Source organism: Dryobates pubescens, chromosome 18, assembly GCF_014839835.1.
Source record: "Dryobates pubescens isolate bDryPub1 chromosome 18, bDryPub1.pri, whole genome shotgun sequence".
NCBI classification, from domain to species: Eukaryota; Metazoa; Chordata; class Aves; order Piciformes; family Picidae; genus Dryobates; species Dryobates pubescens.
In genome coordinates, this window is record NC_071629.1 from 13,989,271 (window position 1) to 14,008,494 (window position 19,224).

Below are 19,224 nucleotides of genomic sequence, written 5' to 3' on the forward strand. Positions count from 1 at the left end.
TTTCCTCATTTTTGTAAGTTTCTTTAAAAAAAAAAACACAAACAAACCACCAAAAAAACCAAAGCAGCTTCAAAGTCACAATTTAATTCTCAGAAAATAAGTACACAAAGATCTTTCTTCTTGAGTTTATTTTGCACAGAAATAGTAAGAGAAACTCCATCAACAACTACTGACTAAAGTTATTTTTAGAACTTTTCTCCACACTTTGTGGATAAAATGGCTAAACTGAGCACTATTAGGAATGAGCTTTTTTGTTATGGTCTGAAATGTGCAACCTCCCAGAGAGAAAATAAAAGGACTTCAGCTTTCTGGAATATCAACCAAGAAGCTGCAGCCTGGTCAAATGAGACACTTAAAAAGATCTGAAAACAAACCTAAGAATGAGAAGCAGCCTTTTGATTCAGAACCACCCTCAGTCCTGTGGAGAAGGTATGTTTACTGCTCCTAACAATAACCTCTACAGGATATCAAAGACAGACCTAGCAATCCATAACACGCTTGAGGCTGTCACAGAACTAACTCCAAGCTACACCAGCTCACATTTCCCAGGCACTGGAGATCCCCAGCTCAATTTCTGTTGCATTAGCCAAGTAGGAAATCTCTCTTAAAAGACTGTGTGGGTTTATCGTTCTTGGATGACCTAAGGAGGCAGGGTTTGCTTCCTCCTCCAAAGACATCCAACCTTTAACTTCTCTATATGTTCTTTATTCTAACAACTGAAGTCACTCTCCACACTGTAGCCAGTATCTTCTTAAACACAGAGCACAGCCTGGTGCAGACCCAGTTTGGCAGCTCAGTATGTTCTGAAACACTCCTGTTGTGATAAAATTTCCCAGCCTTTGGGATACAGTTCAACCCTGCAGTTGGAAAAGCACACACTGTTGCTACACCTGGCCAGAATAGCTTCTGTCATGATGGCTGCTACAGAATACCTGGATGTCTGCCTTCACAGGAAGGGCCCTACATACTGGCTTTGCAGAGTGCAGCAGCAATACTGGGTGTAGAAGACAGCCCACAGCATAGTTCTCCCACCACACCAGGAGCATTAGTGGCATGTCAACTGACAGCAGCAAGCGTGAAGCTGAACTGGGAACTAAAGGGTTACACAATGGCCTTCTCAGCTGCTGTGCAAACACTCAGCATCATCCTTCCTGTTCTCTGCAGAAAGAACGCATACACTCTTCATAGAGTCCAAAGAGGAAACGTCTGCATTACTCACATCTGGTTGGCAGCACATGTAGGACCTCATACTCAATTCTCAGCCCAAGGTTTGCTGTTTCAATCTCATGCATCTTACATCTCATTTTCCTTGCTTTCCCACAGAAAAGGTGCAGAGCAGCTGTCAAGCTGATGCTCAAATTCCTAACAGGGGGACAGATCTAGCCATTATTCTTTGGGGAAGAACAAATAATTACTGCTCTAGTCACTGTTTTTCTTTCTCTCACACTTGGGTGACTGTGATCCCTGCCAGTAACATCATTTCAGGAGCTGCGTTACCCCCCAGAAATGCTCATCTGCAGTGTGAGGATCTCAGGGGTCATGCAGAAGAGAGATGTGTAATTAATTTCCTCAGGAATGCTCAGTTTAGTAGAAGCAATTTGGTTCTTCCCCTCCTGGGAGGTCAGCTCAGCCACCATTCCATTTATTTCATTACCATTAGTTGCCAATTCTCACGATGAAGAATGAGGCAAATCACATGCCACACTCAAGGTTACCTGGTTTGTCACAGGTGGTTTCCAGCTCCTTTCCCAGTTCATCCAGTTATGTGCAGAGTTAAAACCTTTCATCTTGAGAAACCCCCCATCAGCTTGAGCTGATTCTTTACCTAATGGCCCACTCCTCTACTTTGATTTTACAATCAATTAGAGAATAACCTTGCTGTGACAGTTAAACTGTGGTGACCTGCAGAAGTTTGATCAAGAAATACATTGCTCCATCTGCCTCATGGATGCAAAAAAACCACCTTCCCAATTTGGAACCTACAAAATACTCTCTTCCAGTCTGAAAACACTGGGAGACTGAGTTTGCTGATCTCAGTGTGTTAATAATATAAGGCTAATGAGGACTATTTAGATGCCAATTTGAGCTACTTGACTAAAAACATCTCATCACTCTGCCAGCAGAGAACCACAGGCAGAACCTCACCATTTCTGCAGGACCTGAGCCCTAATGAACACGCGGACGGCCAAAGGAAAACAGCAGCAGCTACATTCTGAAGGGACAGTCTTTGTACTGACAGGCCTGGTAATGACTTTTTTTTTTTTTTTTTCCTTTTAAATAACCTACTGTAAGGAACAACTCTAGGAAATCATGGCTGGGTATTTCTAAACAAAATACATTTCCAAGATTTCCAACATCTTGGCGCTCGCATCCGAAGCCTCTTGTCATCTTGAAATGATACCAACCTCGTGGGTTCGAAACACGAGAGCTGGGAGCCTCTAGTTCTGTTGTAATACCAACAGCGTTAGATCTTCCAAAACGTCACAAAGGGGTTTATATTCCCAGCAAAACAAGATAACACAACTGGGGTAATGCATCCTATTACATTGAAAAAAAAAAGGCACAAACCCATGATTTTAAATCCTTGTAACTTCACGGTGACAACCAGACCTTCTACATACGGCATTCAAAGAACTTTTCAGCATCCCCACTACTTTGTCTTATGAAATATTTATATATATTTTGGGGCTTTAAAATACCTGGCTCTGAGACCTCGTAACTTAACATGAGAATTGTGGAAATTATTCTCTGGTAAACCAATTTGGGACTGGGAGATTCAGAAATAAACGTGCACAACTGAACTTCCAGATTTGCTTTGTTTGGAAAAGGCCTTTAAGATCATTGACTCCCAATTATTATCTAACTCTACCAAGTCTGGTGCTAACCCACGTCCCTCAGCACCACATCCCTGCATCTGTTAAACACCTCCAGGGATGGGGAATTCGACCACTTCCCCAGGGAGCCTGTTCCAGTGTTTCACCCTTTCAGTGAAAAAATTTCTTCTAATAGTCAATCTAAATCTCACCTGGGTGCAACATGAGGCCATTTCCTCTCATCCTATTGCTTATTACAAGAGACACCAATACCCACCTCACTCCAACATCCTTTCAGGTAGAAGGTGGTCTTCCTAGATCCTCCTTTTCTCCAGACTAAACAATTTCAGCTCCCTCAGCCACTCCTCTCAAGACTTGTTTTCTAGACTCCTTGCCAGCTTCTTTGCCCTTCTCTGGACTCACTCCAGCACCAAAATGTCCTTCTTGTAGCAAAGGTCCCAAAATTGAACCCAGCACTGAAGGTGTGGTCTCACCAGTGCAGAAAGACAATCAACACTTCCATTGCCCTGCTTGACTACTGATCCAGGCCAGGATGCTGTTGGACCTCCTGGCCGGTATCGAGATTTTTTGAAACACTTAATCCAGACTGCAAGTTTTTAAGGTATACATCACTACTGGGGTCACCTAATAGAATTGCTGATAGAATAGTAGTAAAAACTTCCTTCCATGAGAGCTCAGTCCTTGAGTAACCCTGCAGCAATAATCAAAATTACATCCCAACTAACCACTTCATGCAAAAATGCAGCAGCAAGACTCTCCAAATACATGGAAAACAGAATTACACAATCTCCTTCCGTTTGCTGCAGTCATAAAAGAGCTGAAAACCCCACATGAAGGAAAAAAGCTCAGAGCAGTAATTTCCACAAGCAAGTCTGAAAGCACAACTTTAAGAGCACAACTTCTTTTTGGAGACTGTATCATGCACAGATCTCTGCTTCCCTGGTGCGTATCGGAGAAATGCACCACACGGGCCAAATACAAACCTGGATTTATGGTCTTGCAACCACAAGGGTCACACTGGCGTTTAAGTCATGAAGACAGAGATTTGGAGTAAGAGCAGCTCTGCAAGCAAACCTCACCATCAGGAGTCTGCCAGGATTGCAAACATCAAGTCACGCAGAAGATTGGCGGGTAGAGCCACAAAGTGAGGGGGGCAGAAGAATGATGAGATCAGGAAAGGTTTCTGGCTCGTTAAAATTTTTCCTGCCTTCCCAGCACCTCCTGCCTGTTTCATGCTCAAGAAACTACAGTTCCCCTCTCCTCCCCAGCTCTCCTGCACAAACCAGGAAACCCTGACTGCGGGAGGGAGCAGACTCCACTTGATTAGACCGCTGAAATCAAACCCATGCATTTTTGTTCTGCTCCCTAGTCATACCTGATTATCCCCCACTTTGATGCTGCTCAGGGGAACGCAGTGCACAGAAGTGATTTACTAATTATGGGACAAGTTCTGCAGAACTCCTTCTCCGAAAGTTTCTGTGAAGTCAATGGGATTAATCACCACAGCAGGAGCTCAGCCATTTGGACTCCCAGCAGAGGATGGCACTTGAATCAGAGAGACAGCGAGCTTCCTCTGCACCCAAAACTACATCAACAGGAGTCCTTTCTCCTCATCTCTCATTGTTCTGGCACAGGAGGGCTTCCAAACCCACGGGACACTGAGCCCAAGGCATTTCTCTTCTCCTCTTAGACCTGAAGGTTTGTTTTCATTGCCGATGCTAAAGTGCAGTTATTAGGGAAGAGAACAGGATTTTGGAGCTTCACATGCTGCCAGTCCCACTCTGAACCTTCTTTATATTTCCAAATAACAGCTCAGATGCCTCAGGCATGCACAGTATTTACATTAAACCAACATCATTAGGAACATATATGTGTTCCCAAACTTACACCGCCCAAGAGCAGGTGAGGCAAACTGTTTGCAGACTGGTTTAAACTTACCACACAGCCCCATTCCTTTCCCAGACTGGGGAGGGTGAAGCATGAGAATGCTGTGAATTCCCCAATGTTTATCTTGCTCAACGAGTTTTATTTAACCGCATCGTTAGGTCACCCTCAAATTCCCCTGAACAATGAGGGGAAAAACCCGCAGAAAAGGGTGTGGCTTCACCAGCAGAAAGAAGGGGCTTTGTTTCCTTGACGCACAGTTCAAAAAATGCACACATTTACCAATCCAAATTAACCCAGAGGAACGCAGAGCTGCTGCACAGGAAAGCTGGAGGCTCTGCAAACACTTTATCACTCCAGCCAGGCTGCAAAGACACTCGTTAGCACTGCCTGGTGCGAGGCAAACACGCTCCCCAAAGTTGTCTTTAAAATCCTCACACCATTACCCAGCTGCACCTTTAGTAACACAGAAGGTTTCTTGTCTAAATGACAGTTTCTCTTAAAGTGTGTGGGAGAGGGAGGGGAATAGAGGACTTGCTCCTTTCCCTTGCTACCCTGCTCTGTAATTTATGGATTAGTCTTGCAATTGTTCTACTGCTGCAGCATTTGCTTGCAAAGGAAACCTCTTCTCTGTGAAGCTATTTAGGTTAAAAAGTAACCTCATTAGATTCTCAATGCTTTGAAGACAAATTTCAGTTGCTTCCCCTACTGGAAACCTTGCCAGCTGAACCTTTCTCCTCCTCCCCACTCCCCCCCCCTCCATGTTCTTTCAAAGCAGCCAGGATCCATCCAATACAGACAAAAATCACCCTGTCTAGAGGAGCTGACTGTTGGCGTGTTTTCAAATACCTCTCCTTGAACAGCAAGCGTGCTATGTTTCAGACTCACTACATGTAATATTATGAGTATTTCTGATGCTGCAGAACCATCCAGGATCTCTTTCCTGTGTGCATAGAGACTTGAGGCCTTTGATTTTTCAAAATCATTTGCAACGAGCTTCTACAATCATTACCCCCCTAAACCCTTTACTTCCCCTTTTCCTGGCCTCTTTATTATTTATTTAGCCAGATCAAAGGGCCTTTTCATCAGGCTTGTATGCTGCTGAAGTCATTTCAGATCACAAACAATGGTGGACGAACTCTGAAAATAGCTCTCCATAGGACTAGGAAGGTTTTGAGCAGCTTCACATTCCCCTCAGCACAGACTCTGGTCCCAAATCAGACTGGGTTTCAGGATCCGCTCAAAACACAACACAATATGCGCAAGCACAAATGCACAGAGACCTCAGCATTTCTCCTGTTGCTCCGTTGTATCACCCTTTAAGTTTCAAAATGAGGCCAAAATCATTATACCAAATCCCACCTGGTCTTGGAGAGTGATAGGAAAGAAACAGGTATAGCAAAGCCTGCTCTATTTTTAGCCCACCTGAATAAAACTTCATCTTTACTCACATGGACACCAGAGGTTGGCGCAAGCCAAATCAGCTCCTTATCTTAAAGGAAGCCAGAACAGGCTGAGATTTCAAACGATGCAAAGGAAATCAGCAAAACCAAGGCTGGGATGAGATACAAAGCAAGCTCCACTTTCCATTCCTACACTTGGGTCCACTAAAAATAACATCTGAAGAACTCTATAAAGAAAACTCAGGTGATTTTTGTTTCCTGCACCATAGTTGCTTACATTTCACTTTCTCCTTTCCTACATAGCATCTAGATGCAGTTTAACCCTAAAATAAATCTTTTGTCTGAGCAAATGTAATTAAAGAGCAGCTTAAGCCTTTCAATAAGTAACTGCAAGGTTCTCCAATGAATCACACAATAACTCTGGCTTTTGTGAGACTTGGAGCTTCAGCATTAAACTTCCCCATGCCGCAAAACCAAGCCGGCTTGTTTTGGTTTGGCTTTTGTTGTTTGTGGTGTGGTTTTGTTGGGTTTTTTTCAGGTCCCTCTAGGTAAGCTACTGAAATAGGATACAGTCCTTCCAGACACAATCTGTACCTGAACTCAATATGTCACCTCACATAATAAACCATCTTCTATATCATTTATTACAATAAAGATGGGATCTTTCCAGGAAGAAAACCTCACAGGAGTGAGGGCATTGGACTGAGTTCTATGCTTGTCTTCCTCATGGAGTTCTAGGATCTTGCTTACCTGACTGACCCATACTCAGGGGGATGCTGATACCTCATCATAGGCCCATCAGATCTTCCCTGCTGGCTCATGCGATGATCACTATAGAAATGTCCCGAGTCCTGAGGTTTGCAGTTCATAGATGGGGTGGACACATTTTTGTAAGGATACTCCGGAGGAGGACCCCGCTGCTCCATTCCTTTCATGCTGGGCTGGGAAGGGGGCGGTACTGAGTTCTTGTAGAACTCATTGGAGCCAGAATTTTTGTAAGGATCACTGGACTGCTGAGGAGAAAGTGGAGAGAGGGGGGAGAGCGGTGCACTCGTGACAGGAGCGTGGGCCTTGACACCACTGGTGGCCAAGGACAGCTGCATCAGCCTCTCACTCAAGGAGCGGACATGCCCTTGCTTGAGGTCCTTAAGTCCTTCATCCTGATGGACCTTCCCTGGGCTCACCCGCTGAACCGTGGGCCGCCCTTCAGTCCTCATTTTTTGGTTAGTGACCCCTGTTACATAAAACGCTGCCCCAACACTAGCATGTGGCTGGCCCCTGAAATACTGTGACTGGACTTTGGCTTCCTCATAGGTCGGGAGATCCTCACTGTTCTGAAGTCGCGGGGAGAGCTGCTTCTCCATGATGCTGTTGTCCACCTGTATCTCCTGGCCCTGGGGCTCCTGACGGGCAGCATGAGTCACAAGCTGGTGGTCCTGGGAGCTCAGCCCTTCGTTCTGAGATGCTGGACTCCCGGTGCTGTTGAAAGGGGGGGCATTTCCTGTGGCTTGCTGGTGTAAGGCAAGAAGGTTACGGTTGTCATTTGGGTTTCCGTATCTGAGCTGCTCCTGCAGCAGGCGTTGTAAAACTGTCGTAGCTGCTTGCTCTTCTGAATTCCTCATCTCAAACTGTGGTGCCTTTTGGGTGGAATGTAAAAGCTGCCCTTGACCTAAGGAAAGGAGACATGGTTATTAGCGCCTGAGTGGATCAAGCAAGAGGCATTTAAGAGCAATGTCTTGAAATACAGGAAAAAAGCAGGTTAGATTACCAAAGGTTCCCATAACAATAAGGGTCATTAAGGCCCTTGACCTAAGAAGGACTTGCATGCCAGGGGGCAATGCCTGGGAAGGTGATGAAAGGTGACTTGCAAGTTTATAGCAATATCAATCAAATGCAGGCTGTGGGGATGCATACCAATCCCTCAGACAGCAAGGCTGCTTTCAGGCAGAAAGGAGACATAACTCACAGAATGCAGGTTAAAATGCCTAAGCCCTGTTTGCTTTACACTAAGGGCTATCAACAGTGAAATACACTTCCCATATTTGCAGGCAGACAAGGATTAAAGGGTGAAATCAGCAATTTGTCAGTTTTAAGAAAAAAAATATAAAAAAAGAGAGAGCAAGCAGATGGTTCAAAGTAAGTAAAGATGTCTCTAGGTTAGATTGTTTAGAGCAATTAATGAATACCTTGTTAGCCAGCAGGTTTTTAGAGCTGTGAAATAGCCAGAGTGAGATCAGCACCTGAGTCTCCCTGCTGCAGAAAACACTACATACTGGTGAGGACTCTGCAGCTTCCTGCTGTACAAAGGCAACCAAATCCTCACACATCTAAACATCAGCAGCTGAAAGCATGCAAATACAAAAGGAGGAGAAAGTGTTGTCTGATCTAAGGTACAGAAAAAGCCCTCTGAGTGGCAGGAAAAAAACCACTGTGTACTAGTGGGAAAAACACAAAGAGCCAATGTCAAGCACACCCTAAATACAGATTAAATCAGTGACCAGCAGTGATTATACTTTGCACAATCTCCCAGTGGAGTCAGGAATTTGTCGTGGAAACTCAAGCCCATTGGCCTTGCATGAGCTGAAATACCCCAAATTAACAATACCTTTGAGACATTCAATTAAAAGGAGAGCTATTTTTGAGAATAAGCTTTAAAGAATCATAGAATTGTTTGGGTTGGAAGAAGACCTCTAAGATCATTGAGTCCAACCATCAACACCACACCACCATAGCCATTAAACCATGTCCCAAAGTGCCAGGTCCACACATTTCTTGGACACCTCCAGAGATGGTGACTGCACCACCTCCCTGAGCAGCCTGTTCCAATGTCTGACCACTCTTGTGGGGAAGAAATGTTTCCAAATATCCAACCTAAACCTCCCTGGCACACTTTCAGGCCATTTCCACTCCTTCTAGCACCTGATACTAGGGAGAAGAGACTGACCCTACTTACTTGCTGTGCAGGGTGCAGCTCTGGCCTGGCAGTAGACTGCATGTTGGTATTCCAGCATTTTATTTTGAGACCTGTGTTGTCCCTTAGTATAAGAGCACTTGTTCCTAACAGTTTGTTCTATGGCAGAACCATGGATGGACTGCAGGAGTCAAGAGACCTCAAGGGTCTGCTTTGTTTTGTGTCTCCACAACCACCCAGTTTCCTCCCTCAGGCCAGCTCACAGCAGTAGTCTACCCCTGTAACAAAAGACCTCAAGGCATCAGGCAGGCAGAAGCCCTCTGCAAATGTTAATGAAAAGAAAGTTAAAATCCATCTCACTTCAGGCTGTCACATCAAACCAGGAATTCAGGCTCTGGTAACTGGCTTGGAACATGATTCTTCTGAAATACTATTTGAAGTGACACATACCTATTTCCTTCACTTAGAGTTCCTTGGCAAGAAGGAACAGTACTGCCACATGGGGGGACACACACGGCCTTCCTCCTGCAAGTCCAAGCTCTCCACTCAGAGATGGCTTCAGTCTCCTCTTCTGTAGGCCAGATCACTTGACACTTTCTTCGCTTCCAAAACAATTCTGTGGAAAGCATTGAAAACATCGTTTTAATCAACAGATGAGACCCTTGAAATAATAAACCTTGGCCCATTCTAAATTTTTCTTTTGTAGCTTTGTTTTCTCCCACAGCTCATCAATTTGGATCCCTTTAGGATGATCAAACCCCCCTGTTTCTAGCAATCTTCTCCAGCTGCTGCTTTAATCATGACAATTTCTGCTCCAAGATAAAATGATGCCAAGTAATGCTCTGTCCCATCTGTGCCTCCAAGTGAAACAGTGATTAAAACTCGCTAATTCTTTAACTCCATTGTTTTAGTTTTTGCTCAGAATGAAAGCTGCAGCACAGATGATGATACTGTGTGCTCATGGCTCCTTTTCCAGTGGTGCTGAGTTTTTCAAAATACATCAGCAAAAATCCTTTGATGAAAGGTTTTACACTTTATAAACTTCAACAAACTATGCCTCAGAAATGACAGTGAAAATGATCAGTATATGAATATTAGTTTTATTTTACAGGCTGGGAAAGTGAAGGGAAGAAAAGGATACTGACAAAGCATATACCAGAAATATATTGCCGAGCCCAGCTGTAATTCCCAAGACATTCTTTAATTACATTACTTTTCTCCTTTAGAATATAAAGCACTGAAGAAACATTAACCATCGAGAGGAGAATTGGAGAAATATATTTCAAAAACAGTATTTAGGCACATTATCCAGGAAGCAGTTGTATCTGCTAGTGAAACTGTCCTAAAGAAAAAGGCAAACAACACAAAAGAAGCGGAATGTACTTGTGCACACAGTGCGCTTGTACTTCCAGGGCAGGCAAACAAACCAGAACTAGTGAAATCAGAAATATTCATTGAGATGTATAATTTAACTTAATTTCCTGGAATGTTGCAAAAAATCAAGTGAGCAGATGTAGTGAAGGAATGCAGACATGGATACTTCTGTCTCTGTCTTATTATGGCACACATCCACACCCAACAAAAATTATCTCCGATCTGCAAGTTAAATACTTGAGGTGTCAACAGCAATTTCAAGGCACATGAACAGTATCTAACCAGAGAACAAGGCTGTGTTGTGTGGTATGGTACTTCAAGATGGTGGTTGAAAAAAACCATCTAATGTCAAATTCTTTACTGGTGACTTAGCTTGAGAGGGATATATTGAAAACAGCTGCCAGAAAATAGGCAGTAAAGAACCTTTAAACCAGGCACTAAGATAGCAGATAACTAGAGCAATTGCTAGCCTCTTGTCCCAGTGTTGCACAAGTTAAGGATTCCTTGTCCCCCTCATACCAGGATCATCACTGACTCCACTTTTTTTTCTTTAAAAAAAAAAAAAAAAAAAGTTGCCCTAAGCAACCTTTTTTATTAGAGCATAAAAAGGCTTTTATTATGCAATATGATGCTGCCTTTCCACCCAAAGATTTCTTTTGTCTTAACTGGAAAAATCTAAGGGGGTAGGGGGGAGGAGATGTTTATTTTTTTTAATACAAAGATACAACCCAGCTTGAGATTCTGCCTCTCTGCCTCACAGATTTTCTCAACAGACAAATTCAATCTGTGCATGTTTAACTCCTTCAAACATTCAGGGATGCAACTCTGTGTGCAAGCATTTTACACACAGCTTTGACTTCACAGCAATATAAGCTCATTCTGCTGATCTGATGATGGGAGGGCACAGTTCACACTGAAAGTATTTGCTGGAACTGAATCCTACTAATTTTAGTGCGGAAGCAAACTAGGAATCAGCCTGGAAATCCAGAACAGAATGTGGACTGATGTACCATACGAAGACATTCTGGCCAACAAATCCACTTTTTAAAATACCAACTGTTAGCATTAAGCCTCTTTTGCACACACCCCCAGTTCTATCCCATTATTTCTAATTAACAAAGAAAATCTTGTGCAACTAACTTGGGTGGCAGCATTCCTGGAATCTACTTTCTGAGCGAGCTAGAAACCCCTGGCAGAAGCAGTGAGTTAACTCTTCTATGTAATGAAACACAAAAATGAGCAGCACAACCGGTACTGAAGCCCATGTGTTATTTATCTGGACATCAAATTCTGCTTGCATTCAGCTCTTCCAGCAGTTTCAGTTCTCAACCTGCCAAAGATGGAAATTAGTGAGGTGCACTAGCAAAGCTGTTATGACAGAGCTGGAAGGAAATCGGAATAGATTCTGCCGACATTTTAAACAGACAGATCGGGGGTTTAGCCTCAGTTTTTTACAATGCATAAGGCTGAATTCAAACTCCTAAAAGCTCTGCAAAAAAGTAGATGCCGCACTCTTCATAACCACAAACTCTAGACGCACCTTGCTTTCCAAGTGGAAAATTCAGGTTTAGAGCAATTCTATCCCAAGAAACCACTGTGAGACAGATTTCCCCAGACTGAATCAATTTTGCAGCCTGTCCCTGAGCACTGCAGCCCTATCATAGATTCTGAATCATCCAATGGTTTGAGTTGGAAAGGACCTAAAACATCATCTAGTTCCAACCCCCTTGCCATGGGCAGGGTCACCTTCCACATGACCAGGTTGCTCTCATCTTACTACCTTATTTAACTTCTAGTCTGAAATTATTCAGGATAACTTAATATTTGTACATTCTTTAGTGAAATGTCAGTCTAGAACTAGTAGCACTAACAGAGGAAATGCAAAGAATGTTGCATATAAACATGCTGAGATCAAGAATGGGCATCAAAGAGGAGACTGCATAGGTACTATTTAAGGAAGAAAAGACCCATGTTTGCAGGGCATTGTGTAAAACACTCAGTAGCTGAGGCTTCTGCCTTAAACATCATGTAATTATGCACAGGAACTTTGCCAGTCCCTCGTGAGGAAGAAAGATTAATGAAGAATTTCAAATTATACCACTGCCAGGCTGTAAGGAACCAAAGCAGAACATTTCTGTACAGCATGCAAATATTTTTCAGCATTATAAAAATAAACAAGCTTAGACAAGTGAGCTACTCACCAGTGTTTCATGAGTGGCTATAATGCTATAGCTCAATTAACACCATGGAGCAATAATAACCTCACAAGAGAAGAGAAGCATCTTTCTTGAGCTTGTGAAATGAAGAGGAATGCTAGAGCTTCTGTGAGGACAGCCTGCACATACTTGCCCAGAATTACTGCTTAGCCAAGAAGCTAATTAGCTTACACATCAGGTGGGATGGGAACAGGTTCACCACCTCAAAACGGCTGCAGTACAGTTAAACACTTTCAGTTTTACTGCTAAATTTTGTGTTGCTCATACACAGTGACAGACTTCAAACTCATGCAGTGAATGTTGGTAAGAAAGATTAGTTCTCTGTTTTCCTGAAAAGATATGCATGTGCTACTGCTTATCCTTGGCTGGCAACAGGTGATGGGATGCTATCAGTGAGATGAAGTCTTCAGTTGTTTTCTTAGGTGCAGAGTTATCTTCAGACACACCTGCACACTATAATAGAGAAGTGGAACACAAAATGGAGATCATACAATCATTGTGGTTGGAAAAGACCTTTAAGATCATTGAGTCCAACCATTACCTAACTCTACCAAATCAGGTGCTGAACCACATTCCTATGCACCACATCTGTCTTTGAAACACTTCCAAGGATGGGCATTCAGTCACCCCCCTGGGGAGCCTGTTTCAGTGTTTCAACCTTCCAGTGAAAAAGTGTCTTCTAATATCCAGTCAAAACCTCCCCTGGTACAATTTGTAAGCATTTGTTCCCCCCCTGCCTTTTTTTTTTCCTTCCCCTCTCATCCTATTATTTGTTACAAGGGAAGAGACCAACTCCCACCTCACTATGACCTCCCTTCAGGTAGTTGTAAAGAGAGCCAGGTCTCACCTCAGCCTCCTTTTCTACAGGCTAAACAACTCCAGTTCCCTTAGCCATTCCTTGCAAGACTTGTTCACTAGATCCTTCCTCAGATATTGCCCTTCTCTGGACCTGCTCTGGCACTTCAATATCTGTCTTGTAGTGAGGACCCCTAAACTGAACCCAGCACTCAAGATGTGTCCTCACCAGTGATGGGTGCAGGGGGGCAATCTCTTCCCTGGTCCCTCTGTTAGCATAGAGAGGATCAGCTGTGAAGTGCCCAGGCAATCAGAGAGAGCAGCGCAGAGGCTGACTCACCCACTGTTTAATGGAAATGTGCCTTTGCTATGTGGCCTGTGCAAAACCCAGCAGCCTCACTGCCTGGTCCTGCACAATTTGCTTAACACGGTCTGTGAGACTAGGAGTTCCAGACTCACAAGGGCAAAGTCCAAAATTATTTAATGAAGAGTGCAGCTTATCACTGAATGCTCTTTGTTTCATTTCAGTCCTACCCAAGGAGGAGGAAAGGACAGAATACACACTAGGTTAGCCCTTCAGAATCAAGGTTCCCAACATCTGTTGCCAACACCCAGACCCTCAAGGAGCACACAGCAAATCCCAGAGCTGTGATACTGTTTTAGCAGCTGCTCCTAACCCAGAGTGGGTCTCAGGCTCCTGCCGTAAACACCTCCCCAGCTTTCACTGAACCATCCCACCCCTGCTTGCCTCAATCTGCTGACTGCAGCTCAGGTGATCTTGGAGGGTGGCACTGAGCAGGTGCATGGAGCAGCACCAACATTACTCATCTTCATACCTGAAGGACAGAGTCACTGGGCAAACAAGAAAAACCTCCTTCTTTTAACTAAAATCAAGAACAATGTCACCCAGAGGGGTGCAAATAATACACATACTCGGTATATTAGATCATCAGGCAACCACAGCAAGAGGACATCACAACACCCAAAGATTGATCATGGTTCTAACAACTCTCTGGGCCAAATCCAGTCAACCTTCAGGAAGGACTAGACTGCCTCACTGAGAGCCACTAACCATTCTCCTCAGATACTCGTGGTATCAGGATCTGGGCACAAAATGGCCCGAGAAAGCCTGGAAGGGCTTAAGAAAAAGCAGCAGGGCACTTGGCCTGGCTTGGGGTAAATAAGTCACAGGACATAAAAAAAGAAAGACCCCCTCTAAATAATATCTCTAAGGAAAAAATCTGAGATTAATTTACTTGACCTTTGAATTACTGTTCTCTCGCTATAAAGCATCGATTTCTTCACAGGGAAATTGCTGTAATCTTCACTAACATAATTCAGGTTTTATGTTACAAAGGGAAAAAAGATAAAAAGAAAAAAGAGCAAGAAGAATAAACACTTACAATGAGGCTGAAACAAACAGGAATGCTTCATGGCTTTGAAGCATTTTGATAAGAATGCTATGGAATTTCAAGTTGCTCCGTAAAATTTCAACCATCAGACGGGCAGGAGGATTTATCCTCATTATCCCAGTCTAATAGCAAAACCAGTCTAGGTACATTCATCCAACTGGTTTTATTGAGAGTATTTCTACATGAATACGCCACACCATTAAAATTCTTAATCTGTTGTGCAGCATTATCCATCACTGCTCACACATCTGCAGAGAAACAACCCCTTAGTGCCCTGTCCTGTGCTTTCTGCATATTTAATGAAACACTAATTCCAGCACAGGTGACAGGAGCTCTGCTATTAACTTCATAAAGGCCAAGATCTCACCTTTTAGATGTTGCCTTGATAAAACCAGATCAAGCTCACACAGGTTTAGTCACATCAGGTCTTATTTCTGAGGACTGACTCTCAGCGCACAGCAAACAAGATTCATCTGCTTCAGACTTCGCAGATTTCCAGTAATTACCCTTCTAGAACTGGGGAACTGGTGCAAATCCAGGCTGCAATTTTAAGTTTTGTTTTGTCTTTTAAGAAAGCTCCACTTCTTGCTGCTGCTAGCACTCAGGCAGCGCCCCGCTTCTGTCGTCAGCAGGCCCTGTCCCACAACTATCCCAAGTATGCCTCCGCACCATTTTCATTGCATTGTGTGGTTTCTCCATTCCTTTGCTGATTTAGTCCAGGCCTCTCCTCGGGGCTCTCAGATAATGAAAACCATGTGAGAGTAAAATGTAATCTCCAAACACGCAAACTAGTTTCATGTGCATTATCAGAAGGCAGCAAAACGTTGACAGTGCATCATTTGTCCCTACAGATAGGATCAGGCTGGTTTAATTGCTGGTGAGATAAAACCAGATTAAAATCACCCTCTATATTAAAAATAAAGTCAACATTCGACCCTAAAAGTCCTGAAAACAATGGAAATACAATCCCCAAACAAGTATCCCTGTCTTATGCTACCTTAAGGTAGTTTTTCCTCAATATCAGTTGCAACACCCTGCAAATTTGTATGCAAAGCCGACACAAATAAAAAACGCAGGTGGAGAAGTGTGTAGAGAAGAGAACAATCACTCTGGCCTAACTTTAGCATGGAATTTTCTGGCTTTTTCTAGCATTACCACAATTTAAACTATTTTAAGCCCCCATACGGAGGAGCTCTTTTACAGAATTTAACAGGACTAGCCACAGAATAGGGAAATCGAGCAGGCATGGCTCCTCCTCTGTTCAAAGCGCTGGTGAGTTTTGTCTTTATGATAAGAAACAATTAAAATACAGGTAACTTCTCAGGATCAGTAAGCTAGACAGCTGGCAACACTCAGTCTGAAATGCTGAAGGAAGGAGACACCCCTAAGAGGCTGAGGGGAGATTTCATTGCTCTCTACAACTACCTAAAAGAAGGTTGTAGTGACGTGGGGGTCAGTCTCTTATCCCTAGTATCAAGTGACAGAATGAAAGGAAATGGCCTGAAATTGTGCCAGGGAGGTTTAGTTGGACACTAGGAAAAACTCCTCTAGTGAAAGTGTGTCAGGCATTGGAACAGGCTGCCACCAAAGGTGGTATAGTCACCATCCTTGGAGCTGTTCAAGAAGTGTGCGGACCTGGCACTTCGGGACGTGGTTTAACAGCAATGTTAGTGTTGGCTTGATGGCTGGACTCAATCTTAGAGGTCTTTCCCAACCAAAACAGTTCTATGATTCTAATGCAGAGCTGGGACAACACAATATCATGAAGCAAGCCCACTTTGTGATCTCATGGGTAGCACAAGTAAAAAACAAAAAAGCAGATCCATCTTTTTAAAAGTAAAATCCAAGACAGGATCCAGACCACCACATTTTTTCAGAAAGTAAGGATGCAATAAAAGTGGTTTTGGTGTTGCTCTTTTATCATAACCACCTGGGCTTTTCACATGCACCTTGTAAAAAACCTTTAATGACTTGTAAGATGATTAATTAAGCCTCACCACCACATTGGGAGGAAGATGTTACTACCTTCGCTTTAGTACAGCATGGATTGGCTAAGTCCTGGCCCTCATTTAGGGTTTTGTTGCCACAATTATGTCACTCAGGGAACTGATTTCTTTCAATGCAACTATTCCAGCAACCACTCAAAAGCAGATGCAGTTACACTGGGAAATAATTTGGTTTAGGTATATTACTTAGGAAACCTTTTGTAAGCCATACCAGCTTAACTTCTTCCTTGCTTATATTGACTTCATCACTACTAGAGATTTTCCATTGTTATTGGAGCAGCAAATATTTTAAGCACAAATCCTGCCTAAATAGTTTTGATCAAGGATATAGGTAGGCATCCCAAAACTGGTGCAAGCAGAAGGCAGGGAACCTTTCCAAGTATTTTCTAGGAGATACTTCTGCAAGGTATTCCCAGCAGCTGCAGAAAAAGAAAGTTAGAGCTAATGATACTCCCTTAATGAAGGAAATGTACACTATTCATGTTTTGATGGTGCAGTGTCAGCAACTAGGAACACATCATTATCTTATTCCACTTTAGCACTGGGATGTACTACAATGTACTACAGTGAACTTCTCTGAAGGCACAGAAACCACAGTTAACACAGATCTCAAATATTTAACCTTGCCCCAGCTTCAACTCAGAAACAGCAGGAAATGCTCAGGCCTCTTTGGGGCTGGAAAACCTGATGCCTTGTTTCTGAAGTGCTCCCTCAGAGCCATCTGCCTCACACAAGCACCATCTCCACCCTGAACTCCAGCCTTTTGAGATGGCTCCATAGAGACACCCCTTCAAAATGCCACCTAAGCAGTTCAGTATGGGGCCAGTGGCCTCTCATACAAATTTTCTCTTGCCATCCCCACTTGCCCAAATCAGAAATGCACTGATCTTTCACCAGGTGGTAAATCCTATCTTCCCCCACAGCTGCTAAGACTTTTTAATGACATTTTCTTTTTTCAAACAAGATCTGAATGCTCCTCACCCAACCCCAAATGGGCAACAGCAAAAGCTGGGGGTTTTATGTAACTTTGGAGTGTTCTTTTCTGCCTGCTCTCTACAGTTACCTGAATGAGAATGGAGAGACCACATAACCACTCTCAGTCTCTTCAACCTTTCCCATTCTACAGTAAAAAGTGTTTCAAGTTGGTTTTTACTTACTATGAATATCAGCATTCAGTTGTGATGACTTCAGTAAGATACAGGTAACCAGCTCCTTGTGCACTTCCACAGGCTACCTTAAACTTTTAACTTTTGGTTTTAAGTTCTGTGTCTCCAGAAATACAGAGGAGGTTTCAGCTTGCTTTCTTTTCCAAAAGACAATGGGAAAATTAGGAAGATCTGTTTTCCACCCTGTTTTTCCCAAGCTCCACGACAAGACTGGCTAGCCCTAGTATGAAGCAATAAAATTTGTTTCAACTGAACACAGAACCACCCAAATTAGACCAGCAGGAAAAGTCCACCAAACCCTGAAGCGAACAAAGTCACTGAAATGTGGAATTACTTTCCTTGAGGGTTACAGTAAATAATCCAAAGAGATTATGTAATTCTCTACACAAACAAGTTGTGCAGAAGCACGAAGCATTTTAAAGTAAACAGAGACTACTATGATACAACTCTTAGACAAGGTCTAACAAATGCTCATTAATTCATTAAACAAATACTTAAATTGGCTTAATTCACAGACATTCATGTAAGATCGGCTCAACAACTTGGCCTACAATTAAACACTCAAAGTGCTTTGCTAATGCAAATCATAGCAAGACCTTTAAAAAACAATTTTATTAGATCAGTGAAATTTTTATGGTTTAAACAAAATCTTCATTCTGCATTCTAACCAATACCGATGGACGTTCTACAGTCCAACAGTAATTACCAAGGAAAATGACCAAAGACCTCTCCAAAGTCCCAAAGATATTAAAATATTTAGTATTTTAATAAAATAAAAGGTTATTTTAAGCTTAGACACAACCAAACTAGACATCAGTCATACTGAGAGAGGATGAGACAGTAAAAAAAAACACCAAGTATGAATGGCAGTATTTATCTCTGAAGCCCTTCTGCAGGGCCAAGAATGCAGACTGCGTGCCAGTAAAATATGAGACGATTCAGCTCTTAGCAAGAGGAAAGAGCACTCCCTCTTCCAGTGCCAGCCCAGCAACACAGGAGCTGCTCACAACACAGCATGACACATCCAACAACCATCATGAAAGGATGACCACAGCTCATGATCCTTGGGTTCTCCAGCACATGTTCTTCCTTCACTTCAGCTAGGCACCTCACATAACCACTACTCCAGCAAGACATCATTTCAAGACTTTAAAAACTGACTTCCCACAGGCCTTTTAGTTTTCTTCTCAGTTTCAGACTTTTTCTATTGATTCCTCTATTAA

At 43.0% G+C, this 19,224-nt stretch overlaps 1 protein-coding gene across 5 annotated transcripts in view; it reads right to left on the reverse strand.

Moving 5' to 3' along the window:
- Positions 1-19,224, reverse strand: part of AMOT (angiomotin) — a 67,571-nt gene that overhangs the window by 29,024 nt on the left and 19,323 nt on the right. For 4 of the 5 annotated variants that reach the window (XM_054169399.1, XM_054169401.1, XM_054169400.1 and 1 more), the window contains exons 2-3: positions 9,483-9,648; positions 6,872-7,790 (exon numbers count right to left, since the gene is read on the reverse strand). In XM_054169399.1, coding sequence (XP_054025374.1) covers positions 6,872-7,743 — 872 coding nt within the window. In that variant the 5' untranslated portion in view covers positions 7,744-7,790; positions 9,483-9,648. Of the gene's footprint in view, positions 1-6,871; positions 7,791-9,482; positions 9,649-10,415; positions 10,437-19,224 lie in introns of those variants that run through there. The other variant, XM_054169403.1, reaches the window with a different exon arrangement.